The sequence below is a fragment of the Pyrus communis genome, chromosome 9 (genome assembly GCF_041283825.1).
Source record: "Pyrus communis isolate YQ-2024b chromosome 9, ASM4128382v1, whole genome shotgun sequence".
Classification (NCBI taxonomy): Eukaryota; Viridiplantae; Streptophyta; class Magnoliopsida; order Rosales; family Rosaceae; genus Pyrus; species Pyrus communis.
This window is the reverse complement of record NC_142573.1, coordinates 1,775,670-1,802,567: the sequence shown is the minus strand read 5'-3', so window position 1 is coordinate 1,802,567 and position 26,898 is coordinate 1,775,670. Positions and strand designations below refer to the sequence as shown.

The 26,898-nt window shown below is 38.9% G+C and overlaps 5 protein-coding genes and 1 pseudogene across 6 annotated transcripts; 2 read left to right on the top strand and 4 right to left on the bottom strand.

The window, feature by feature from the left end:
• The first annotated feature begins 396 nt into the window (after positions 1-396).
• Positions 397-1,384, top strand: LOC137740344 (xyloglucan O-acetyltransferase 4-like; annotated as a pseudogene).
• A 1,258-nt stretch (positions 1,385-2,642) lies between these two features.
• Positions 2,643-4,329, bottom strand: LOC137739810 (uncharacterized). Its single transcript, XM_068479525.2, has one exon. The coding sequence runs from the start codon at positions 3,427-3,429 to the stop codon at positions 2,878-2,880; it is 552 nt and encodes a 183-aa protein (XP_068335626.1). The 5' UTR covers positions 3,430-4,329; the 3' UTR covers positions 2,643-2,877.
• Positions 4,330-10,558: 6,229 nt separating this feature from the next.
• LOC137741127 (protease Do-like 9) lies at positions 10,559-13,823 on the top strand. Its single transcript, XM_068480927.2, has 8 exons — positions 10,559-11,327; positions 11,577-11,776; positions 11,877-12,249; positions 12,382-12,614; positions 12,783-12,878; positions 12,977-13,027; positions 13,145-13,249; positions 13,361-13,823. Exons 1-8 carry the CDS (start codon positions 10,907-10,909, stop codon positions 13,544-13,546), a joined length of 1,665 nt encoding a protein of 554 aa, XP_068337028.2. The 5' UTR covers positions 10,559-10,906; the 3' UTR covers positions 13,547-13,823.
• LOC148694005 (WAT1-related protein At3g28050-like) lies at positions 13,766-17,655 on the bottom strand. The gene is made up of 7 exons (XM_088699554.1): positions 16,977-17,655; positions 16,775-16,840; positions 16,425-16,538; positions 15,268-15,514; positions 14,996-15,154; positions 14,759-14,910; positions 13,766-14,615 (listed from the first exon to the last, which is right to left on the bottom strand). Exons 1-7 carry the CDS (start codon positions 17,171-17,173, stop codon positions 14,459-14,461), a joined length of 1,092 nt encoding a protein of 363 aa, XP_088555680.1. The 5' UTR covers positions 17,174-17,655; the 3' UTR covers positions 13,766-14,458.
• Positions 17,656-19,308: 1,653 nt separating this feature from the next.
• LOC137739277 (WAT1-related protein At5g40230) lies at positions 19,309-21,757 on the bottom strand. Of its 2 annotated transcripts, none has more exons than XM_068478829.2 (7): positions 21,424-21,757; positions 21,278-21,340; positions 21,053-21,166; positions 20,425-20,656; positions 19,933-20,091; positions 19,692-19,843; positions 19,309-19,578 (listed from the first exon to the last, which is right to left on the bottom strand). In XM_068478829.2, exons 1-7 carry the CDS (start codon positions 21,621-21,623, stop codon positions 19,440-19,442), a joined length of 1,059 nt encoding a protein of 352 aa, XP_068334930.2. In that variant the 5' UTR covers positions 21,624-21,757; the 3' UTR covers positions 19,309-19,439. The 2 variants fall into 2 exon arrangements, with proteins under 2 accessions (XP_068334930.2, XP_088555681.1); XM_088699555.1 differs by having other exon boundaries at positions 21,053-21,137; positions 21,268-21,340; positions 21,424-21,750.
• Positions 21,758-24,470: 2,713 nt separating this feature from the next.
• Positions 24,471-26,844, bottom strand: LOC137741154 (WAT1-related protein At5g40240). The gene is made up of 7 exons (XM_068480957.2): positions 26,518-26,844; positions 26,340-26,402; positions 25,968-26,081; positions 25,640-25,883; positions 25,097-25,258; positions 24,877-25,028; positions 24,471-24,797 (listed from the first exon to the last, which is right to left on the bottom strand). Exons 1-7 carry the CDS (start codon positions 26,703-26,705, stop codon positions 24,647-24,649), a joined length of 1,074 nt encoding a protein of 357 aa, XP_068337058.2. The 5' UTR covers positions 26,706-26,844; the 3' UTR covers positions 24,471-24,646.
• Between the last annotated feature and the right edge of the window lie 54 nt (positions 26,845-26,898).

Genomic DNA, 26,898 nt, shown 5'->3' with positions numbered 1-26,898 from the left:
AACTTGAAAGTCCAATTTTTTGGTTTTTATTTTTCATCGTCTGTTATTCCTTTTGCATTTCTTCCACCGTCATTTCTTCTCCTTCTTTGTTCCTCCTTCTTCTATACACATTTTCTTTAGCGTAAAAACCAAAAACGAATTGATTATCAAACGACTTGTGATTTTCTTTCGGTGTGATTTCAAAAGATATTGCAATTTTTGGTTTCTGTAGAAGAGGAGTGTGACCTTTTTAAGGTCACTGGGTTCCAGAACTTAGAGGGCCAATCTACACCAATACAAGCTGTGCCACTATTCCTGAATCAAGGAATTGTTTCAAATATGGTAGAATAGACAAGGAGATGGAAGCCGGACAACTGCGATGTTCCATGGTTCGATCCAAAGACGTTTTTGGAAATCGTTCGTGGAAAGAAAATGGCTGTTATCGGTGACTCTGTTGATCAGAACCATTTTGAGTCTCTGCTCTGCCTCTTGTCACAGGTCAGTTCAAACTCGGATTCTTGTGTTTTATGTGTGGTTTCTTCAATGATTTACAACATCAACTTGCAGGAGGAATCCCCTAAAGACATTTACAAGGATTTCGAAGATCACGTCACGACATGGTACTTTCCACAACATGACTTCACCCTTAAGAAATTATGGTCCAAATTTCTCATTGCCGCAGAAGAGAGGATGGTTAATGGTACAGGATCCAGCATTTTCGATTTGCAACTAGACAAAGTCGACGAGAAATGGGCAGAACACCTCCCGGATTTAGACCACGCTATATTCTCAGCTGGGCACTGGTTTAACCAGGTAATGTACCTGCACGAAGGTGGCAACCTCATTGGATGCTTCTACTGCAGTGAACCTAATGTCACCAATTACAACAGTAGCCACATCGTTCACTTGGCGTTTCAAACTGCATTCAAGTACATCATGGATTGCAAGAACTGCAAGGGAGGCCTCCTGACCTTGTTGAGGACATTTGCACCGGCACATTTTGAGGGTGGCGTTTGGAACACCGGTGGGTACTGCAATTGAATGAGTCCTTTGAGCGAGGCAGACATTGATTTGGGACGTTCAGATTGGGAATTGAGGAGCATTCAGGTTGAGGAAATTGAAAGAGCAAGAAAAGAAGGGGAGATGCAGGGTAAGAAGTTTAGGGTTTTGGGTTTTGGATGTAACCAGGGCCATGCTTATGAGACCGGACGGGGACCGCGGAGCTCACTGGAACAAGTGGACGGACGGTTATAACGATTGTGTGCATTGGTGCATGCCAGGCCCTATTGGTTACTGGAACCATTTTCTGATGTAAATTATCAAAATCAAGGGAGGCGTGGTATCTTAGGGCCAATTTGGCATTGTTGTAGCTTTTTAAAGTAATGCTTATGACGTGCTTTGAGAATAATCAGTTGTAAACTAAATGTTAGTCGAAAATAATCTATGCCCCGGTGCTCTATCATATATTCCATACTTACGTATTATGACAACCTAGAGCTATTACTCATAGTACTATCACCGTAACTTCCCAGGCTCCAATCAACCAGTAAGCTGGAGTCTTAGTGTTTTTCGACGACTAACAAGTGACATGGACACAAACTCTGGGAATGTTAGTCCTCGACAAAAAACATACATAACCCAGGACATAAATTTCAAATCCTTACCTGAACCCGACAGAAAATTCAAGGAAAATTCATAGTAGACTGATATATCACATTTTATAGACCTTCCCAAATATTCAGCAGATTTTGGGAAGCTACAGACACTCGTGCACGCAGACGGAAAGGACAACTTCAGTCAACAGTACAGCAAAGCCCTAGAAGAACTTTTGGCTCAATCACAGAGAGAAGAGTCTGACAAGGATGATTACCACAAACCATAGCTAGATTGTTGAAGCTGATAGGTTTCAGATTTCTCTGGAACAAAAATTGCAAACCGACACTAAATGTTCTACAGTTAATTGGTACAGTACCAGCATTGTTTCAATACAGAGTACACAATCGGAAAACGAAATTTTAATACTATGCAGTGAGTTTCAAATTACTAGAGTAGAAGCATCACAAAAGTGAGAGTAGTCTAACAGATATCTGCAGTGCACACATAGCATACACACACCTTCAGCAGATGATGGTGTTATTTTAATGAGCTAAAAAAACCATAACTAGCAAAGCAAGGTCGATAACTAACCGGCTGGGGCATAGGGTCCAAGTTATTCAAAGACACATGATCTAATCAGTCTATGGAAGATATCCTTCATCAGCCTACATCACAAAAAAACCTATAACAGCTGTATGCCCCGGTGCTCGCACACAGCGTACGTACACCTTCAGCAGATGAAGGTGATATTTTATGAGCTAAAAAAACCCAAGGCTCAAGATAACTAGTAAAGCAAGGTCGATGACTAACCAGCCCGGGGCACAGGGTCCAAGTTATTCAAAGATACATGACCTAATCAGTCTATGGAAAATATTCTTCATAAGGCTACATCAGAAAAAAACCTATGACAGCTGAAACGTACGCCAGTAGAAGTTTATAACCTAAACCACTGGGGACCGTCACACTCTTGATCCAATTTACCATCTTTGATACGGTCTAAACATTAGAGCCAACATAATAAGATGTTCACTCTTTGAATCAATACTCCAATACCACGCAAGCTCGGATATTTTTGGAACAGTCTTATGTATTTTGAAACATCGTCAACATGAACAAAACACAGTATCAATCCAAGGGGAAGATAAAATGAAACTTTCCAATTCGAAAAACATCAAATTCAAAATCTGTAACTACACTATGTAGTACCATAGACAGTAATCTACACTAACATCAAAAGGTAACACATATTCAGTAAACAACAACTAAAACTGTAGATTAACACGTAGGCATTGCTCTGAAATCTCATGCTTCCACTGTGTTACCTAGCACAAACGAGAATAGCTCGCGAACCGGCGAAAACTCCACCAATCCAATATCCATGGCATACCCTGCAACCGGCAACTTCAAGTCCCTCAACACGCAAAACGCTTCCGCCAGTCGAGTCTTGGGCACTTCCTGAGCAACAGCACAGTAAGGAAGCCAACAGTCAGTGCGATACTCCTCCCCAATTTCAACACCTTCCTTCTTCATTATCTCGCACAATTGGGACTGAAACTGCAGCAACGAAACCGATGGAGTTGGCGCCAGAAACAGGACGTTGTTGTCATTTGGGAGGCTCCCAATCGAAGAAAAGGACAAGGCCAGAGGCTCTTGCTTGGAGGCGAAGGCTCTGATCACGTTTTCGAGCTTCGCGGGTTCGACGAAGGGGCTTGAGAAGAGGGTGATGTGCGGTCGTGATTCGATTTCGATGAGCTGGGTACTAATCTGACGGCGGGCGAGCACGTTCCAAGCCTTCAAGACCTGGTTTTCGAGGGCTGGATCGAAATAAAGCTCGATTGCATAGCCCTGTGACATTGCCTTGGGATTGAAATTCGACGGAAAGCAATCGAATTGGATCGAAATCAGCACAACCCAGTTTCAGAAACTGAGATCTCAGATTGCCCAGATATCAAAAGTGAAAGATAAACTGAAATCGAAGTGACCCAGAATTGCAAGAACCAAAATTTCGAAGAAAAAATTACAGATTCAAGAAAAATATCACAAAACAAGAACTACCCAAGAGAGATTGGGGTCGAAAAAAGCCTGAGAATTGAAATCAGAAGTGGGGAACAAAAAGTGAAAGAGATGAGATTTTAAAATATGTGAAATGGTGGTTTAAAGTTTCAATCAGAAAGAGACAGTGGGAATAAAGGGGCAATAAAAAATCAAAGGGAAAGCTCGAAAGGGGTTTCCGAAGAGGCTCTGTAGCAGGCTTCGATTTTTGTCTGTTCGGAAATTACAGTGATGGATAAGATAAAGTGGGAGGCAGAAGGGAGGAGGAGCCTTGCACCAACCGTTGAGGAGGAGGAGGGTGCAAGGTCACCTGTTTTTTGGTGGTTGGCTTCTTCAAGTTTATCAAGACTTCGACTCTTTCAACTCTTTCAAAATTGAAGTCTCAAAGTAGAGAGATACATTGGGAAAATTGCTTTATTAATGCAAGGAAAAAGATCGATTGCACAATGAAGGAGATAAAGTAGTAAAAAAAAAAAAAAAAAATGCAAAATAGTGCAAAAGGTGTATTCTTTAGTTTTGACTTGTGAGTTCAATTCTAATGAACGATATTAAATTGTTAAAGTAATAACATAAGATTCGAGTGAGGGATGACTAGAATTTACGATAAGATAGAATATTATAAGTACTGAGAACGTCAATGTGATATTGATCGGAAAGCCTTCAATGCTTGGGTTAGCAAATCCGCAAAGTTTTGGCCAAGTATGTTGTGATCGTGAGAATAGTAATCCCTTTCTATAAAGGTGGAAATAGTGGAGCTTCCCTCCTCTTCAACATGAGGTGTTTAGGCATTGAGTATGGTAGTGACACATGTCCGTGAATGCATGGGCCAAAGGTGGGATAACCAAAGTTTTGTATTAGCTAAGTGACAAGTCAATCATTTGCTGCCATGTGTGAAGATTCCTTAAAAAAAAAATTATCAAATTGTCAATTGATTAGCATTGGTCAGTTATCTAATGACCAATATTCAACCAGCATATTGTCACATGATATCGGTTTGATCAGCGGTTGACGGTCGTCCTACCACTTGGTGTAGCGAGGCAACCTTATTTGTATGAGGTGTTCTTGCCGATTGACAGATTGATGGCTTTTCTGTAGATCATCTTCTCATTTACCGACTCCTAACGAGTGAATTTCAAAAGGATTAGCCCAAAGAAGTGTAAAACTTACATCTTAATTAATTGAAAATGATTAAAACTTTGTATGATGATCTAATGATACTATTCTTCTCAATTTTCATGGAAAAAGAAGAAAGCCCATCTTAATTCAACCCACATGTATGAAGCCCACTTGAGCTCTAATTTTAGTTGTGGGCTGAAAATAAGTTCGGGCCCAATTCTCACGTCTCCTTCCTCCTCCGTCATCTGCTACACTATCTGATTCAAAAAGATGGAAGTCGTTGATTCTGGAACCTCTGCCTGTATATAAAAAGCCCTTATCGCAAAAGCTTCACTGCTCTCAGACCGACAATCCCGATAAACCCGTTTCTCAGTTTTCTCAAAAAAAAAAAAAAAAAAGAGAGAAAAAAAAAAAATGAAAAAGAGGTCGTAAACCCAAAACCCCAGAAGCTGACGACACCGATATCGCCACCATGGACATCCGACCAAGATACCAAATCCACCGCCATAAACGACGCCGTCTCAGTCCCGACGAGCGACACCACCTCCGATCGTTATGAGTTTATTTTCTTAAGATGTTAATTATGTAGCTAATTAGGATTTAGCTGAGAAGTAGCTTGACATTGCAGATTACTTACTTAGTTTGATGGCGGAAGTTTATTAGGATCCAACTTACCACTTTACATTAATTGCCGCATCCTTGCCGTATCTGTGTTCTAGTTTTTGAAAAATTTTACGTGTCTCCGTGTCTGTATCTGTGCAACGTAGCAATTACGTATCATGTTTTGTATTTGGTTTTCCAATCATCTGATGAATATGATATAATTTTTTTTTCCTTTTTATAGTTCGTTTCATTTGATATGCTTTGAAAAAGTTGATGCTTTGTTTTCGTGAGTTATTATATTGAATAGTTCTTTTCCCTTTTTTTTCTTTCTTTTGCATGATGCTTTGAGCAATGCTTACGGTGAGCGATGATGAGTTCTGGGGGAATTTCACCCCTGGAGTTTGGAGAGTTACCGCACTCCCAGATGCTGTGACTGTTGCGGGCTACCCTATTGGGGGTGACACAATCTCTGTGACAGGTGGTGTTGTTTCACGTATGGAGATACTGTCTTATGATCATGGATCGACTGAGCTTCTAGGACTGCAGGTTTTCTTTTGGGTATTGTCTTCTACGACCATACGTAGTAACCGACTTACGCACTAAAACCTGATTATCGACCTGTTGTGGCTTCCTCGTTTCCTTTCTTGTAATCCTTTTGCAGATAGGTGCTGCAATAAACTCTGGAAACTCCGGTGCGCCTGCCTTCAATGATAAGGGCAAATGTGTGGGTATCGCATTTCAGTCTCTTAAACATGAAGATGCTGAGAATATAGGCTGTCATACTGACACCAGTTATTAAGCACTTCATTCAAGATTATGAGAAGAACGGGGCATATACTGTATACTGGTTTGTTATAATTTGTAGTTCTCATACTAGGGACACATGATACGATCAGTATTGCATACATTTTAATGCCCTTTAGTTTAGATTCTTGTTATGTTTTTGAGTAAATTTAGTTTGTTTCACTTAGTTTTATGTTTTTTTTTAGATTTGAAGAGTGAAGATGAAGAAAGAAGAAAAAGGAGCACTTTTGTGATTGAAATGAGTTTGTGTTGACTCTAAAAATTACAAAACCTACGTGGCGCGCAGGCCGAGTAACTAATAAGCTAACTACGTCATTTGGTTGAATGCGGGGCGTGCCAACTCATCGGCCGAGCTCGGCCGAGGAGTAAAATTCGTTGATGTCGTGTTGAGCGCGTTGCTAACTTCTTTATCTTGCGACTGCGACTGAGGAAGGAACACTCTCGGTATTTGGGTTTTAGAACCTGAAGACAAGGCTGCTGGTTCTGCGAAATTCACAAATCGTCGGCGCCCGATTCGGTCACTGTGATTATATTCATAAGAGTATAAACACGTCAAATCGACACTAGACTATACGGACACAAATATTCAAAGGTGATGTATGTCTTGATCATGAACGTGGTTCGGCCGTCAGAATGCCGAACTCTAAAACTCACTTGTGAATATCTAATCATAAAATCACTCGGCGTCTGGTACGCCGAATGTCGTAACTCGTAACACCTTACTTCGTCGAGAGGACTGATAAGATGACCCCTGCCAATAAGGATTTGAAAACCCTTCTCGGCCGAGACTTGGATAGGTAACCAGTCGGCCTCGACGCAGTGCTGTTTATCCAAACTGAAGGTGCTCCTTGGTCGGCTGATTCTACGGCAACAGTGCTGTTTATCCAAACTGAAGGTATTTGCCGGTTGCCTCCACACTGCTGTTTATCCAAACTGAAGGTGTGTCAGCGGAAAAAAGAAAAGGAAAAATCTCAAGGTGTTTGAGAGGTTTTGCGCAGGGCAATTGTATGTTGAATTGAAGGTCCTTAATTGTTACATGATTTCTTGTATTTATAGCACCAACTCCTTAAGATCGAATTAAACCCCTATCTGGATTGGGAGTTCTTGCCCCGTTCCAACTTTGCTTCAAACAACCCTACTCCCATTAGGACTTTGAACTCACCCCTATTTGGGGCTTTATTCATTGCTGGTCGAGAATCCTAGTTGCACCAGGACTTCCTCGACCCTCTTTGCTTATCTGGACTACTCATTTTTGCGATAGGACTCAACCATCCCTGCTAAATGGCCTGGAATCATCAGGCAGCCCATAGTATTTTGACACAGCTTTGGGCCGAGCACAAACTTACACTCGGGCCAACAATATTATTTTGGGCCCAAACAATTAGGCATGCTGGAAGCAGAAGCTGTTTGTGCAGATTAGCCAATTTTATAGATTAAACTGTACTTCCTCATAATGAACCAGCTGTTGAGCCTTATACCATTAGAAAGATACAGAAGTTAGCTTTCAGAGAAATTTTACGGTTCGTGATTCTGAGTTTCCTATAAGACATTATAGTGATTCTTGTACCAGATGTCGGTCAGCCAAGTCTATGTGGAAATTGCAAAGTCTATTGGGTTTTTTAAGTCATAATTCAGTCGAAGCCCAAAACCCAAGATAGAACACGTTGGAGATGACTTTAATCATATTTCAAATGGGTCTGGAGTAATTTACTTGGGAAGCTTACTTGCCACATCATTAGTTGTCCAATACAAATGAGGGAAAGATTGCAAAAGACCTAAGGATGCTAGGATTTTGACGAATATATCAAGGAAAGATTGTAGGAAGCTAGGGCAGGTTCTTTACTCGAACTAGGATTCTTTGCGTGTTTTTGGAGAAGTAGCAGCCGCCGACCATCTTTGCTATCCATCTTCATCGTTTGGAAGTTTTTCATGTTTTTAAGATTTTTAATTATGTTTTTGTATTCTATGAGCGACTAAACTTTTTTTCTAGAGTTAGGATGATGCCCTAGCATGGATGTTTATGGTTTTTAATGTTATTCATTGGATTTCTAGTTTCTTTCAGATGAATGTTTAATCACTGTTTGAATTGTTACTTTTTGTTTGAGTTCTCTGATTGATCACCTTAAGACTTTGCATCTAGTAAGATTGGAAGATGAATTTGACGCTGAACTAGCAATATAATTCAATTAGCTTCTTGTGGTTAAGTGTGGTAAGTTACATTATTGCTTGGCAAAGAATAATGGTTTGCTTGTTTCCCTTGTTTTCTAGAGCGTAAAGAGTCCTACTTGTAAAATTTATTCCTTAACCAGGATAGATTGCATGTTAGGATATACGATCTCTACCTGAACTAGGAGAGAACCATTTACTTAAGGAAAACTATGGTCTAATGTGCCTGACAAGGACTTAGATATTGGAATTATCATCTAAAGAATCAAAAGATCCGTTGAATGCATTGAAACCTAAACTAGATTGCTTGTGGTTGATTCCTAATCCCTATACTTTTCATCACTTGCCTTAAAACACAACGTTTTCTTCTCTTTAATCTTAGTTTTAATTTAAGGTTCTGTTTTTGTTCGTTTATAAAATCATCACAACAAACTTTTCACATTTTTGATTGAATTATTAATGAACATCGAGTCTAGTTTGTTGTTTGGGTTCATATTTTCGTGTTTGCGTGCTTTCAATATAATTAGATTTGGTTTAGTTTATCAAATTGGAGGTTGAATTAGAATCCTCGTGGGAACGATACTTGGGCTTGCAAAACGCTATATTACGACTATTTTGTGCACTTGCAAGTTTACACCAACACATTGAACCTTGGATTACCATTTGTTTTGGGTCACTGAAATCGTTCCGTTTTAGGGCTAAGTTGTTTTTACTCTACTTTCATGGCTAAGATGGCTTACATTTTTTCAAAATTGTTGTAGGTACTTGTTGCTGACATTAATATTGAATACAATCAGGTTAATCTCTCTCTGTCCACCCGTGCATGCAGGCTTTGTGCTTTTCTTTTGGTGGCTGAATCGCTTTGTTCTCGGTGCAGATGGTTGTCCTAGAGACGAACACTGCCAAGGCAGCAACGCTTGATATCCTCCTTACACATTGCATGCCTTCAGCTACGTCTGATGACCTCAAGTCTTAAGTCTTAAGACTTCAGAGAGGGGCTATTCCCATAGATGATGACCAAGTCTTTCAGACTTAAGAGAGGACCTATCCCCATAGATTAAGTTTAGAATACTCGTAAAAGAAAGGGAGAGATTTCATTTCATTGTGGAAAGTAAAAGCTTGGAGCAATTCATTGGTCGTTTGTTGTCATGATCGGCTTTCGAAGTAATTGCAGATGACTTTCCTTTCTTTTGTTTTTGTATTCATAAGGGACGGGTTTTCATATTTTAACTTTTGAGGATTCATTTGGAAATGCGTTTAAAATAATTGAAAGCTTTTGTTGAAAATATTTTTGAAATCAATTCTTAATAAAATTACAAGTAAATCTTCCAAGAGCATTTGAAGTTCTTTTAAAATACAAATATTTTCTCTAAAAGCACTTTCAATCATTTTTTTTCAAACGAGCCCTAGAATTGGGTAAGTTAACCGCATGAACTATTTGAATTAGCCAATTAACCCCTCATTGTCAAATTCATTGAAATTTTATCCACTTTTTTGTCAAATAATGACACGTAACTAGCACGTAATTTACTTTTAAGAGTAAAATCGTTCTAGTATTTGATGACAAAATACATAAAATTTTATCAAATCTGACAGTGATGAATTAATTGGCTGATATCAATACTTCAAAGTCTAATTTGTCAAAAAATAGTTTAGTAAGTCAAATTTAATTATTTAACGGGCCAATGGCAGTTTACAAATACTTTTTTTTATCAACACATCTATCTTTAAGAAAGATACTCTAATTTACTTTAATCTAAACTACGAGATTTTAGAAAATATTCAAATTTATCGGTGTACCAGATCCCAACAGGATTTTTTCTGATGAGGATCCTGCAGATTTGTACATCATATTATTAGTTTTTATTTAATTTTAAATAAAAATATTTAAAATAATTTTTAATCGCATGATGTACAATAAATAAATATGATTCATGGATTCTGGATGAGAATTCGATAAGTATCCGGATTCAGTTCAACTCTCGTAGACTAGAATAATAACAGCGGAGGCGTGTCGTAAGGTTTAGGCTATGTTGGTCAACTGTACTCATAGACCTAGCTTCTCTGCTCTTTCAGTTCTCATACACTTCTATTCTCTCTTATTTGTGCTAAATCATGTCAACATTTCATATCATTATTGTTTTTTGTCTTACTATTTTTATAAAAAAATTAATATAAAATATTAACGTGACTTAATTGTAATCGTACAAAATAATAAGAGTAGCAGGAGGGATGAGAGTGTACGGAAACTGGGGCCGCTGAGAAGCCGGGTCCTGTAGTCACAAGTCTGAAGACTCTTTGAACACTTTCCGCTATGTGAACCCAGTAACGTAATTCCCGCGACGCGTAAGCTTTTCCCTCCGCCTTCATTTTCTTGTCCTCTACTCCTCCCTCGGTTTTTCTTACCCCGCAGCTTCGACGAAGGCCGCCGTTGACTCCAGCGAGTCTCTGACGGCCAAAAGAACAAAACCCATTTTCTATGACGACCCACCGGCGCCCAACCACCCAAACCACCCCCATTCCACGCCTTTTCATTATATAATCAAAACTAAAATCCCAAAACACATAACCCACCATTTGATCCAACACTATGCATATCCAACGCATCAGTCCCGCCAGCGCCGCCACCGTGAGCGAGCCCCTCAGCTCCGAGCCCATCAAGATATCGGCTTTCGGACTCCCCGACCAAAACGGCGCTTGTGGGAGAGATTTGTCGGTCGTTTCGGAGCCGCTGATGACGGTGCCGAGGTGGGAGAGGGTGGGGAGAGTTGTCCCGTCCATGGACGCGGTCGTGAAGGTGTTCTGTGTCCACACGGAGCCGAATTTCTCGCTTCCGTGGCAGAGGAAGAAGCAGTACAGCTCCAGCAGTAGTGGGTTTGTGATTCGGGGCAGGAGGGTTTTGACCAATGCGCATTCGGTGGATCATCATACCCAGGTCAAGCTCAAGAAACGGGGCTCCGATACCAAGTACTTGGCCACCGTGTTGGCCATTGGAACCGAATGCGATATCGGTATGCAGACAATTTTAGATTTGCTTTTTGTAATTGCATAGTAATCCTTGAGGTGAATGCAGTTTAAAGTTTGCATCTTTTGTCGATTTTAATTCCGGGTTTTCGTTAATTGGTGATGCTTCCTTGTATGCAACGGTTTTACATTTGTATTTGTAATTGCATAGTTGTTCTTTGAGTTTGCTGCAATTTAGAGTTTGTTTCTTTTTCTTCTTTTGCGTTGCAATTTAAAGTTTGATGCTTTACTTTCAGCGATGCTTACGGTGAGTGATGATGAGTTCTGGGAAGGGATTTCACCTGTGGAGTTTGGAGATTTACCAGCACTCCAAGATGCCGTGACTGTTGTTGGGTACCCGATTGGGGGCGACACAATCTCCGTGACGAGCGGAGTTGTGTCGCGAATGGAGATACTGCCTTATGTCCATGGCTCTACTGAGCTTCTGGGAATGCAGGTGGTTATCTTATATAGTCTCTTACATGAAAATGAAATTTTGTCCGTCTGATTTCGAGTCTTGACTTGTGTTTTGGGGTCATTGGGATGCTTTTTTGCAGATAGATGCTGCAATCAACTCTGGAAACTCTGGTGGGCCTGCCTTTAATGATAAGGGAGAATGTGTGGGAATTGCATTCCAGTCCCTCAAACACGAAGATGCGGAAAATATAGGCTATGTTATACCTGTACCAGTTATTATGCACTTTATTCGAGATTATGAGAAGAATGGTGTCTATACAGGGTTTCCAATTCTCGGGATTAAGTGGCAAAAGATGGAGAATCCTGATCTTCGTATGTCAATGGGAATGAGACCTGATCAAAAGGGTATCCGAATTAGAAGGCTGGAACCTACAGCTCCAGAATCTCAACTGCTAAAGCCATCTGATGTTATTCTTAGTTTTGATGGGGTTAACATCGCTAGTGATGGCACAGGTATACTTTCTCTTTGTGTGTTTGCTTACTTTTCATGTCACTTTTGCTTTCATGCCCCCGTTGGTGACTCTCTATAGAAGAGTGGCAGATGAAATGATTCAGAAGTAATACCAGTTTGTATCAATTTTCTAGTTCCATTCAGGCATGGAGAGCGCATAGGTTTCAGTTACCTTGTCTCTCAAAAATACATAGGTGACAATGCCCTAGTAAAAGTTCTTCGAAACTCGGAGACACTTGAGTTTAGCATTAAACTAGCAAAACACAAGGAGCTCATCCCTTCACACATTGAGGGAAAACCTCCCTCCTATTATATCGTTGCTGGATTTGTTTTGACAGCTGTATCCCTTCCATATCTGCGTTCTGAGGTGTGCCCTTGCTTCCAATTCTCTCTCTTCTGTGCTCATTCTCTCTAAGACTGTAATATGTATGTGTTCATTAGTTTCTGCCTAATGCATCCAGGTTTAATTGTACAGTGAACATGATAGATTTGTTTACCATGCTAAATCTTAACCTCGGTGTTTACTTATTTGCAGTTTGGAAATATATTTGACGTTCCAATTAAACTGTTGGACAAGCATTTACATGCAATGGCGCAGTCTACTGATGAACAGCTCGTTGTTGTTTCTCAGGTTTCTCTCTCGCATTCTATTTTTCTCATGCTTTTCCATATTAGCATAAGTTCTTGTTGCCCTGATTTTATGGCTAACATTGTGCAAAATTGTGCTAGGTACTTGTTGCTGACATTAATATTGGATATGAGGACATCGTTAACAATCAGGTCAGAGACTAAGCTTTTCCGTTTTTTCTTTCTTGATCTGATGCAGCAAATGACGGTGAAAAGAATCGGTGATATAACATCTTATACACGTGTGTAATTATTCTGTGAAATGTGCAGGTTCTTACTTTCAATGATATGCCTGTGAAGAATCTGAAGAGCTTGGTGATCATGGTTGAGAATTGTGATGACGAGTACTTAAAGTTTGGCCTTGAATATAATCAGGTCTTTTTCTGTTTCTTTATCTCACGCACACACAAATACATGAATATATGCATGCATGCTATGCATTTTTCTTTTGTTGGCTGAATTGTGAGTTGCATACTTCCCGCGCAGATGGTTGTTCTGCAAACAAAAGCTGCCAAGGCAGCGACACTGGATATCCTCACAACACATTGCATATCATCTTCCATGTCTGATGATCTTAAGACTAAAGAGAATGCTTTAGAGGAAGTAAGTTCTATGGCCGATGACCTTAGAGATACGATCTTAGAGAAAGTAGAGGCTGTCTGCTGGCCTTAAGACTCAATTCAAAATTTAAGAGCAAACGCAGATCACTTCACCTCTAGCTTTTTACGCAAATGATTTTTAGGATGCTCTTATAGGAACCATGTATAAAACTTATACCGACCAAATTTCCGAGTAGAGGGATTGTGGGATGAGTTCTTTACTTTTACTTTTAGTCGGAGAATATGCGATACTATGGGTAAAAGGAAACAATGTCACTTGTACAATAGCATATTTCGGGTTGTAAAATTATTTTTATGAAATAAAGATTACATCAGAAAGTTTCATACAACTTAAAAGTATCCTCTCTCAAATCATGTCCAGATCCCTCCCAAGCTCTTCCTCAAGTCTCTAAGTCTAGGATGACCTTGTAAAGTTTGATTTCGAGCTAGTTGTTACGTCCACTCCATCGAGATGAGGCGACTTCCAAGATTGAAAATCGCCGTTAAGTTGAGTTCCATCCATAAACAAATGTCGTTGATTATTAAACTTAAGGGGTCTCATTCCTCATCACCACTGTCGTGCATCACACATATACGGTCAAGAACAAACATCGATTTACATGCAGGAAACAATCCGTAGAACAGAGCAATACTACAGTTAATTACATATGTTAAAGATTAGAAGACCATCACAGATTGAGGCGTGTATGACATTTTGCTGTCCGCGCTTTGACGAAGTGATTCTGTAGTGTCAGATTGTGACTGATAGTTAATGGTCGAATGCTTCTTACTTATAAGGAGCCAAGCAGTGTTCCAGAAGGTGGGCATTCCCTCATTGCATCTACAACTTCTGCAGTGTCTGCTAATTCTCCAGGCACAAACAATCATATGGAAGATTTCTAGTAAGCAAAAAGACGTCGATGGTCAATCGAACGTCTTGTTTTCTACTTTCATACATACATATATACATTTGCAAATCCTTGATTTACTTCTCGTTTATGTAGTTTTGCAATAAAGGGGCCTTGTGGGTGGTTGATGGGGATTCCAGGCTAGCAGCTACAGATTCTTCACCGGCCTCTTCCTTTGTTTTTCCCCACAGTACGGTATAAAACCCAATAGATATTATTGTTGCTCCAACTAGGCTGAAATAATGCAAAAAATAAAGACATATTAAGTTGCACTTTCGCTAGGGGAAAAAGATAAAGGAGAGAGGAATGCACGATGACTATATTAGTGTCACCAACCATGCTGAAAGAAAAAAAAGAGGTTAGTAATGCTTTCTAACCTTCCGAGATAAAGAGTGTCACGAAGGAAAGCAACGCCCATGGCAACGGCAATGGCCATGGACAAAGGCTTGAACATTGTCACAAAGACAGGTCCCTTCAAGCGCAACACCCATGTGTGAACAGCATTGTTCAAACATGACCCAAATAGCCCCTAGACACAGAAAAATCGATACGATTAAGGTGTACTAGTCACATTAGATAGGCACTGTTTTTTTACCATACAATTAGTATCTTACTGAGCAGAGTATGGAGAGCAGTGCAATATCAGGTCGCAACTTCCAAGCGCTGGAATTCGGTTCTGTTATCAAGGCAACCGCTGCAGATACGGCAACCACGCATACATTGTAGAAGAAGATCACGGTTAACTCATTCGGGTACTCTTTCATGATTTGTGCCTGTGAAAGTATTACTACTTTATAATTAAAGATCACGATAAGCCGGAAACTGAAGGATTTAGTATGAATAGGGTTTAGGGTTTAAGGTCGGAAACTGAACGATTGTATATTACCTGAACAATGTACCAAAGTGGTACCAATATGTACTCAGCCGTTAGCAGAAGGCCACCAACTATCCAATTTGGGTTTGTTGGTGTAGAGTTTAGAAGAGGTTGGTGGAGTGAAAGGGACTGTGACCGATTAGCAAACACAATCGAAGAGCCCTTGTAGAGAGTCACCACAAATGCACCTGCAAGTGAAACTATTGTACCCAAGATTTTTGCTTGACTGCTTCTCTTTCTCAGAGCTGCACTTTCCAGCCTTTGGTTGGTAAAAGGAGAGAAAAACAAAAGTTAGTTGTTAATCATTGTCATGGTAAAAGACATCAATCTATGACCTACGTTGCTGAATTCAACTATTAGACGTGAGCTGAAGAATTTTAAGGGATTTAACAAATGAATCACTTAAAGGGTAGTGTATATACATTGATGTATGGTAGGACTCCAAAAGTTACGGAATCCAACAATAGGCCTATTTTATTATTAATATAACGAGCAGAAATATTAGATTGACCGTCACACTATCATGTGTTGTTACATATCCATTCATGTTGTCGCTTGTATGTTTTATTATTAATACCATACTCTAGGTCTATGAAATATTAACTTTGTCGTTCGTTTATATTAATGCTTGGATTAATATAAGGAGAAGAAACTTACATGCAACATACAGACCGCCATCAAGGTATATTTATAATAATACAGTGTCCTGTGTAAAGAGACTTACACATTTGCATATTATTAACCCAAAATGTCACAGTAATATCCCTAAGAGAACAAGTAAGTAAGTCGTTTAGTAATAACACCACATATAAATGTCACGGAACCCAAAATTTTGCATTTTCCATATAAGAAAACTAGAAGCCCAAGTCCCAACTAACAATTGTTTATCTCACGTTGTGTCTGCCCCACTTGAGAGAAAGAAAACTAAAATAGGAAAAAGCACCAAGGAGGGGAAGTGTGGTGGGCACACGTCCTCTGCCTTGTCATAATTCCAAAAGTAACGTATTTCTCTGGTCACTTCCTACTTTTTATACAGAAAGCAACATCACAAATTCGGTCACTAGTTTTTTATCATTGGAGGGTAAAATAGTAAATGACCGGGGGGGAGGGGGCGCGGGCCCCGGGGGGTGTGGGGGGAGGTGGGGTGGGGTTTGGGAGAGAGGAGGGACCTGAAAATGATGGCGAGGATGAAAGTGAAAGCTGGCACAAGGTTGCTGATGGCTGAAGCAAGCGTTGGAGAGCTGTAGTTGATTCCTGTGTACCCCATGATCTGTGATGAACTCCTGCCCAACCCAAGAACACCAAATTATTTAGCACTAAATAGATAAACAATCAGTTAGTCCTAAAAACTTTAGCAAAGTGATTTGTGTACGCTCATTTTTCTCGTTCTGCACACCTTTGCATACATCCATTCGTTTGATTTATTTAATCCAAACGGCAGTAATAAACAAAGGTGTGCATAGGAGAAGAAGAGTGTGATGAAATCGCTTTGGGAACTTATGGGTTGGTAGGATTGTACCCTATGAGTCCAAGAAGAAGAACTTTAGACATTATGGAGAAGTTGAGAGGAGGAAGCACCCTTGATCTGCAAGTTAAGAAAATTAGAGATGCAAGTTAGAAAAATTGATGAAGAATTTGTTGATTTTGACCAATTATATTGTTTACGAGAAGACGGTATTCTAAACTGCTCTAATTTATGGGACGAGGAAGGAGATTCGAACCTGTGGGAGACGAAAGGAGCTGGGATGAGAACAAAGGCAGCAACAGAGTAAGAGTAGACAACAAAGACATGGTAGCTCATTCCATTTAACGTGGCAGCTTTGAAGAGTGTGTTTAGGCCGACGTTCATGCACTCCATCGTCACCATCGCCGTGAACGGCAGCACATCTGTGTAAAAAGACCTCCCTACTGCTGCCATGGATGCTCCTCTTTCTCTCTCTCTGTGTTTCTCTCTATAAAACTCAGAAGGAAACAGAGAGGATGAGATGGTAAAGTTAAATAAGTAACGGGTGTTATCTGAGATCACAAAGCTACATCCTTCTTAAAGACAGGAGGCAACTGTAGGTTGACAACGATGTGAAATGTGGAAGGTTGATTGGCCCATTAAGGTCCTCTCTTCGGGAAGAGATTTTTTCCGGATCTTTCCCTTCAACTTTCAGAAATCAAGTTATTTGGATCTTTAAAATTTGATTCAACGGTAAAAAATTATTATAATTTTAAAATTTTTTTTACTAACTTCTTTATTTTTAACCGTTGGATCAAATTTCAAAGGTTCAGATCATTTGATTCCTGAACTTTGGAGGAAAAAATCCGAAGATGACATATTTCCCTCTTTTTCTAACAAAAATACAAACAAAAATACAAAACAATAGGAAAAGGAAATGATATGACTCTTTGCTTACATGACTAGGTGGTGCAATAATGAATATATAAATAGTATTGGATTCCACACAATCTCAGAAAGGTAAAACAAGTTAAAGAACCCGATTTAATGCCGTGTTAAGGGTTTTTAGATATGCGGATTAGCGGCTCACTGTTTGTCATCATTGATAATGTTCTTTGGTCAATATTGATATAGAGGTGGATTGTCTGTCCTCCTGTTTTCATACTTTCTTCATACCCTCCTGTGATGTGTGGTTACGATTAAACCACGTTAATATTTTATATTAATTTTTTATAGAAATAATAAAACAAAAAGTAATAGGAATATAAAATATTGATGTAGCTTAATCGTGACCACACAAACAGGAAGGCATAGGAAGAATATGGAAATGGAAGGGCAGACAATCCACCTCCTATTGATATATGTCCCAACTTAACTCAAACAAGCAACCCGTTCTATACATTATTAAGCTTCAAAGAAGCAGGTCATTGATCCATCACTAATTAAGATTAATATTATCTACAACTTAACCATATGTGCATGTAATTATGCGTGAGATTTTAAAAATACTGTCTCTCGATCCAATTTGTAAAAAAATCATTCAAAATAAGGCTTATTTTGTTTTATAAATTATTTTATGCGGAGTTTTACATTTTTCAACAGTCTAAACTATGAAGAACATATTCGAACTTGAGTGCAAACTGCTCTAACTATCTTAGTTACGCCTAAATCTGCACCTAATGTAAGAAAGCTTTGATGACTAGTATGAAAGGCATCTCTATGATTATGGTATAGGATGTCATTTCTTAAAAAAACTTTATAATATATGATATGGTCCAATAATGTATGTTTTAAGATCATTTTTCAATTGCGTGCAATAATCGAAGGGGGACAATTGTGCTAGTTTCGTGCTGTTTTGAACTTTTAAGATAACTTTTTTTAATTGGGGTTCTAGTGTTTTCTATGATGCAAAATTTTCATTTCATTTTAGAGGACAAAAAATGGTGTGCAATCAGGGGACCCCTTCGATTTATTGGCTTCTTGTTAAGCGCTTCTGAGTCAACATTCATTGGCAACTTGTGACGAGTGACGGGGACCAATCTTAATTCACAGTTGTTTTATGTAGCTCAGGACAAATTTAATCAAATTATTATATGACATTATGCCAGCTTGGTTGAGTTGATGTTTGAGAAATGGTAAGGGACTTTTTAAAAGTGAGAGTCTTTATATTTTCTGTCACTTCATGTTTTTGACACAATATTTTGTAATTGATATAGAAGTTGATGTTAAAATGTGAGGCAATAGAGATTTCATGAAGAGTTCAACTTTTAAGAAGATTCCCTTAGCATTTATCTTGACGTTTAGGCCTAATTGAGCTTTGTCCTCACAAAGATTAATTTTAGTTCGAACCAACAATAATCACGTTTAGATGGAACGAACAAAACCGTTGAAAAGCGATTTTATCAATTATTGAGTCCTAAAGTTATTCAAGGTCAAAATAGATTTTATGATGGTTTTTGGTAGGATATTCATAAAACTGATTAAGAAATGTGATTTTATGATTGGAAGTTGTTTTACCATTTATTGAGTCTCAATACATAGTTTTATTATATTAGGGGCGGCAATTTGGGTAAAGCTATATAAGTCATAATTATAGATTGAACTCGCAATTTATGAGAGTCAAATTGACTCAAACTCCAAACCTTCCACTTACTAAGTGAAAAAAATATCACTAGATCATAGTGCTAGCAGTGATACGTAACAATCCTTAATCAGCTAAATGTTCATTGTACACATAATTTTACATATTTTCAACTTTGTAGCTTTCCAACAGAGGGACCTTTCCCATACCAATAGGCAATGGTTTCATTTGTTCTTCCTTCGATTTACCCCATATTACAGCATAAAACCCCATGGACAGAATTATAGCTCCAACAATACTGCAAAATTAGGAAGATCATAGGGCAATATTTGTTATTGTAACTCCGAAAAGAGTCATTTTGCACTCCTTCCTAGAGAGAGAGAGACAGAGAGAGAGAGAGAGAGAGAGTACCTGCCGAGAGAGAGAGCATCACCAAGGAAAATGACACTCAAAGCAGCAGCAATGGCTATAGACAACGGCTTGAAGATCGATATATAGACAGGCCCCTTCAAGTGCAGGGCCCAAGTGTGAACAAGCGAACCGAAGGAAGAACCAAGGCATCCCTTTAGAAAAGGAGAAAAAGTTCTGAGAGTTATACATTTCCTGAAGTAGCATAGTAGCTCTATGAATCTGACAGTCCTCACTCACGTACCGAGTAAATAATGGCGACCAATGCAATATCAGGCCTTAGCCACCAGGCACTCAAGTTTGTTTCTGCTATAAAACATACTGGTGCTGATATAATTGTCCCACACAAGTTGTATAAGAAGACTAAAACTATCTCAGCTGGATATGCCTTCATGACATGGGTCTGAAATATGCAGCAGAATGATCAAGGCTAAATTTTCTAATCACCTTTGTTTCTAAACAACAATAGTGAGGCATTAAAAGATTAGGCGAGCATAACTAAACATTAAAGGATTAAGTGAGTAAATTAATGGAGCATGATGAGATATTGCCATCGCATTGACCGTTTTGTGACGAGACATCGACCATATATATGTATAGACTGTTTAGAGTTTAGTGTTTCTGCCTTATTTTTGGCTCCACAATAAAAGTGTGCTACATGGTCCATACATGGTCACGAAACAGTCAATACGAGGTCACATAGTAGGCCTCCAGTTGTACATATATATGTATATACCTGAAGTATATACCAAGTTGAGTAGAGAAGATACTGAAGAGCACATAGGAGGCCTCCAATTACCCAATTTGTTGGTGGTGTGCTTAACATTGGAGATGGATTAGGATCAGATGGAGTGGATAAAATCGTAGGGCCCTTGTAAAGAACCACTACCAATGCCCCTGATATTGATACTAAAGTGCCCATGATTTTAGCTTGGGTGCTGTAACTTCTCAGAGCTAAACTCTCCATCCTAAAATTAAAGAAGAAATTGACATACACAAAAGTACAAGAAATCCATCCACTCATATCATATTAGACAGCACCATCACATCACATAGCTTTATACCTCACAAGAAATTTCATAGAGCATAATATTTTTTTTGTGTTTTAATCATTCAAATAGGAGGCATCTTGTCCATTGTACAACCACTGGTGAAGATATTTGTAAGCCGCTTCTACTTGCAGAAAAATCACAATATATGTACATTCTTGTTTTCTTCTATAATCTTAACAAATTACTTTGCATGCGTGTCAAATTATGATTTGCATGTATGGAGAAGTAACATCTTACTAGTAAGGAGTCAAGCAAAGTCCGTAATGTATGTTTGACATGTACATAGTACAGGGGGAAGAGATAAAATGGAACCTGAAGAAGACGGCGAGTATGAAGGTAAACGCCGGTGTGAGGTTGCTCATAGCTGAATCAAGAGTTGGTGAACTGTAATTTATGCCTATATATCCACATAAATCAGCCAAAAACCTGCTTAATTGATCAAAATCAAACATAATAACCAACTTAAATTACTTAATTAAACACAAAATTAATCAAAAACCACCATAGCTTTTCATGTGCAGAATTACATATTAATACCCGATCAGTCCAAGGAGGAAAACTTTGAGGAGGAGAGAGAGGTTGAAAGAAGGAAGTCCTGTTCTGCATCGAATTCGAAACGAAGACTCGAATTATCGGAGCATGGTAAATCTCGTATGCAGTGAAGAGATGGATGTTGTTATTACCTGGGATTTGGAAACAAGAAAAGCAGAGGGAGGAGGACAAGAGTGGCAACTAGGTTGGAGTAGACGATGAAAACATAGTAGCTTAGACCTTTTAAGGTTGCTGCTTTGAATAGGACGTTTAATCCCACGTTTGTGCACTCCACCGTAACCATGGCCGTGAACGGCAGAACATCCTTTTGAAACCACCTCCTCCATCCCATCTCTCTCTTAGAATGATTTTGTTTTGCTCCACTATAACATCCTTATAAGTAGACCTTCTTGATTATCGGTTGGAAACAACCCAACCTTTCCTATCCCTTAGAGCAACTCCACCGGGACAATTAGCCCGATGGACTGGCGACTTTTCCAACCTAATAGCCAGAGCTGCAAGCTCCAGCCCATGTGGGCGTGTGGACTGAGAGGGGCCGAGTGAGAGGCCTGGCTCCAATCAGTGGTCCGAGAGTCTGGGGGCCATGTGCTGCAAGGTTAACATCATGATGACGTCAGCCATGATTTAAAAAAATTTACGTCAAGCGCGTGTTGTTCACATGCGTTTGGGGGCGCATCATCGACAACTTTTCAGTTGGTGAGGCCCACAGCGCCGAGTTTTGAATTGTTACCGTTGTGGGGCACATGGCGCAACGTCGTCTGTTGGATTTCAATGGATAGCTTATTTGGACCGTTGGATTTCCAACGGTCAAAATAAAAAAAAAATCAAACCTTCCGCCAACGGCTAGATGATGTGGCACAATATCAACAGTTGGATTTAAGATCAACGGTCCATGTTATTCGCCTTTGTAAATTAAAAAAAAAAACAAATAACATTTAAAAATTCTAAAATGTTATGTTGTGCCACATGGCACAATCTGGAGGGTTGGATTTCAAATTTTTTTTTAATCCAACGGCAGAAATTAATTAAGTTAAAAAATTTAATAAAATAATCCAAAAAAAATTTAAAAAAAAAATGATGTTACTTTTCTATAAATGTTTTCTCATTATCTTCTACCTTACACCACAATTTCAGATTTTCTCAAATACTTTCAACCACATTCCAATCTTTCTCTCAAAGTTTCAATCCAATTGGTTTCCAACAAAATGACTAATGATGCAGGTACGAATTGGATGCTTTTTGAAGATGTTACGTTGTGTTATAGTTGGGTTGAAATTACTCTTGATCCGATTACGGGTAATGAGATGCAGTTGCGAGAAATGTAGAGTCTTATTCATACCAATTATCTTGAGAAAATTGGTGGGAAAAGAACCAAATAATCAATGTCCAGTTGTTGGAGAATACTCAACCAATCGTTTAGTCTTTGAAGAGACGTCTTGGCACAAGCTAGTGCTAATCTTCGAAGTGGGAAAATTTTAACGGATCAGGTAATAATATATTCTTTATTTGTTTGTACTATACCCAAATTTACATTAGTTACTTTGATTATAATTATTTCTTCTCCCGCATTGTGTAGATACTTTAAGCACAAGCTTGGTATGATGCCAAAACCAAAAACAAAAACAAATCATTCACCCGGTGGGAATGTTGGAATATTGTCAAAGATTGTCCTAAATTCAGAGTTATGCATGTCAGTTCATAAGTTGTCATGAATAACACCCATCTACACTCTACGCCCGTTCAAGGAATGCACCGTTACGGACAAAATAATCGTCCAAGAGATCCGTACCTCATCGTTGCTTGCTTCTATCAATGTTTACGGAACGGCTGGACCTGCATATCTGAGCCGCAACTTGGATAACTTGACGGGAATGTGAGGCTCTTTGGCTTCTTGCTTTGTCATCTCTCCTTCTACGCTCCTCATCTTCTTCCTATTCCATCACATTTTCGCCCACCTGGAGGTTGAACATTTCTTCTCCTTACTTAAACAATTCTTTTTCTTACTCATCAATTTCCCACAACATCCTTAAAGAAGACATTGTAAGAAGGAAGCAGAAACTATGAATAATGATAGAGATTTTGATTTTGGTGTGCGATTTCTTAGGATGGATAGTGGGTTATATGGAGGAAAAAGAAAGGATTAGGTTGTAGATAATGCCATGTGACATAGCGTCGTTCGTTAAAAATCTAATCGCAACCTATCATCAAAGATTGTAAACAAATTATGACACGTGGCGCAGCGTGATTGGTTAAAAATCTTATTGGAAATCTATCCTCAACAATTATGAAAAGGTAACGACATGTGGTACGATGGCATTCGATAAATATTTTATCGAAATCTATCACAAAAAATTGTCTTTTCGGATAATGACACGTGGCGCAACGAGAGCGATTAAAAATCTTATCTGAAATTACAAATAAAATTATTTTGTAAAATAAAAAATACCAATATTTTATTGACGATTGCCATGGCTATTCAGTGTAAAGAGTGGAGATGCAAAATGCAGTTACTGTTCACTAGAGACTATTCAATAGTTAGTTGCCCTAGGGGGCCTTTGCAACGCTGGAGTTGCTCTTATGTGTTAGGTGTTGTTGTGCCAAACAAAACATGAACTCAAGATTTTGAGTAATGGTACACTTACTAAATATTTATACTATCATTTGTATTAGAGAGAGAGTATAAATATGTGGTAAACTTAACATTTTGGCAAAAGATTTTAAACAAACAAAAAGATGTACAAAAAAAAATTGGTGCCATACCTCTTCCAAATCTTAGAAACGAAGGTTTTTATTTTTTATTTTTTATTTTTAATTAGGTTTTTTTATCCAAAACGATCATGCGATTTGAAATGGTGGACAATCTTAGGGACCAAAGTAAGAACTTATGACAATCTCAGGGACCATTTTGGTTAAGAAGTCTTTTTATTATTAGGAGGAGATAAAAAGGTTTGAAACTATTTCAATAATATAGGAAGGGAGGGGGAGGAGGGGGGTTTTCAATTCGGAGATGCATGAGTAGAAATTCAATACCTTTCAAACGAAGTTTGGTCATCCATTCTTTTAAAATTTATATCAATGTGTCAATAAACGTGAAAGAGGATGGAGTTGGTTTATGAAGGTTTGAAGGGAGTGAGTGAGTCGTGACTGTTGTGTGGAAAGAACGAAAGGTTGGCAGGAGTTTTGGGTGGGAAGAGTTTTTTGTTTACATAATTTAAACTAAATTTCGAATAAATGTTGCAATACAAATCCGAATTTGGCATGCCTCACATTTTATGCCAATAAAATCTTGGCATTACCTATTACACATTCTTCTAAGTTTCTTTTCTGAAACTCCAATTTCCGGGTATTAGCCTTTCATACTTCATTACTGCTTCGCAACAGCGGAGTCGTTTGGGTCGACGGTTCTGATTGTTGAACTGCATTATCAACCTCCATCATTTTCTCCTTTAGTTGTGCATATGTCACGGTATAAAATCCCAGCGAGATCACAATAGATCCAATCAAACTGCACAAGAAATAAATCCATTGATAAACATGATGAAGAGCATTTAAATGCAAAAGTTTGTTTATGTGCCTGAGCATACCTGCCAAGATAAAAGGTGTTGCCAAGGAAAACAACCACCACAACTGCTGCAATGGCGATTCCTAAGGGCTTAAACATGGCTACATAAACAGGCCCCTTCTTGTGCAAGCACCAGACATGAACACTGATGCGAAACACACTCACACAGATTGCCTATAAACGATGAGATCATATTAAAATTCCTTAATAAACACTATAACAAGTTTTTTCGTTCTTCTCACCGCATACAAAATGCCGATTATCTCAATGGGAAGCTCCATTTTCCAAGCACTCAGATTATTCCTTTCCACAATTAGAGAGATAACTGTGCATTGAATTGTCAGAAACATGGTGTAGAAGAAGACTATGGTCATTTCTTCCGGGTAATCCTTCACAGTGGCTGCCTGAAAGTACAAGTTCATTTAACCAAAAAGAAGTACAACTTCATGCCACGCTTGATACCAAAAGTGACTTTTTATAGCGTGAGAATGCATCTGTTGCGTGCTGTAAATAAGTATTAAGGCGTGCATCAAACGAGGGATGATCGGTGTAAAAAAGGGATCATCAATCGATTTCAAAACAAATTTACCAATTTGAAATTTCCTCCTAAGAAATAAGTGCTAAAGAAAACCTCCAAACTACATCACAAAAACCATTTACATGTCACAAGAAAATCCCATCTCGAGCAAAGTTTTGCTTGAGTAACACATAAGACAGGGTAAACCAAAATATTCCCAATTTCTAATGCACCAAAGTATGAGGTGAGTTGTGGGATTAAATTTTACCTGAGCGATGTTCCATGTCGAAGATACGAGGCATTGGATTGCAAGTACCATACCTCCAAAGATCCAGGTTGATGACTGTGAGACGAAAGATCTATGAGTCGAGTGATTCAAGCCGGAAGACAAGGAAGAATTCAAAAGAGCAGGGCCGTCGTAGAGGGTCACTATCAATGCCCCTCCCACTGCTATAATGGCGCCCAAGGATTTGGCATAACCGGTTGCTTTTCTCAAGTCTAGCTTTTCCATCCTAAAGTTGAAGTCCTTATTAGCCAAATACATATAGACCGTCACAGAAGTACATACAATTTATGAACTTAAAAGATATTCCCACCTGAAAATTATGGCAAGCAAGAAAGTGAAAATTGGGGTGAGATTCGCCATTGCTGCCGCAAGAATAGCCGAACTGTTTTTGACACCGGCGAAAAACAGAATTTTCCCTGAGCTCCTGCAGTACAGTTTTCTTCATCATTTATATGTCCGTTTTTTCCTTGGAAAAGAAAGAGGTGGTAGGAATCGTAGGATGGACTTCTCAGGAGGTCCATCCTAAACCATCCTAATACTATTATCGCCTAAACTCATTTAATTTCGGAGTTCTTATGGGATCAGATGCATTTGAGTTGGTATTATCGCATACTTCATCATTTATATGTCTATATCAATTACTTCAATACGAATTTGATCAAGTGAAAGCAACTAGAATTACCCTATTAGGCCGAGGAGAAAGAATTGGCAAATGAGCCTGAAAGTCAAGGGTGGTCGCTTGTTTCTGCAGAAAAAAATGAAATTGTACTTTTAAATAGTAGCGGGCACTGCCACATTGAAGTCAACGCTTCCCCAACAACAAAATACAAATAAAATTATTAAGAAAAAGATAATCACACCTTCGGTAGATGAAGAAGGGGAGAAGCAAGAGGGTACCAAGAGCGTTGTAGTAGACAATGAAGACAAAGTGGCTCATCCCTTCCGCCATGGCAACTTTGCTTATTGTTGACACGCCAACTTCTGCACACTCAACGATTGCCATGGCAGTGAAGGGCACGGCCCCCCATATGCGCTGTTGCCACACCATCTCTTACTCTCTTTTCGCGGTTGCAGAAATCAGAATGCTCCTTGTTCTTCTTGTGAAGAAAAAGTTGCAAGGAGAGCAGAATTTGTAGTGCTCTCTTTCCTCTCACCTTAAGAGCAATATATATATTACGGAAGAGGATTCTTCATCCTCCTATTCTCATCCCTTTTTTATCTCCTTATTTCATATATTAATT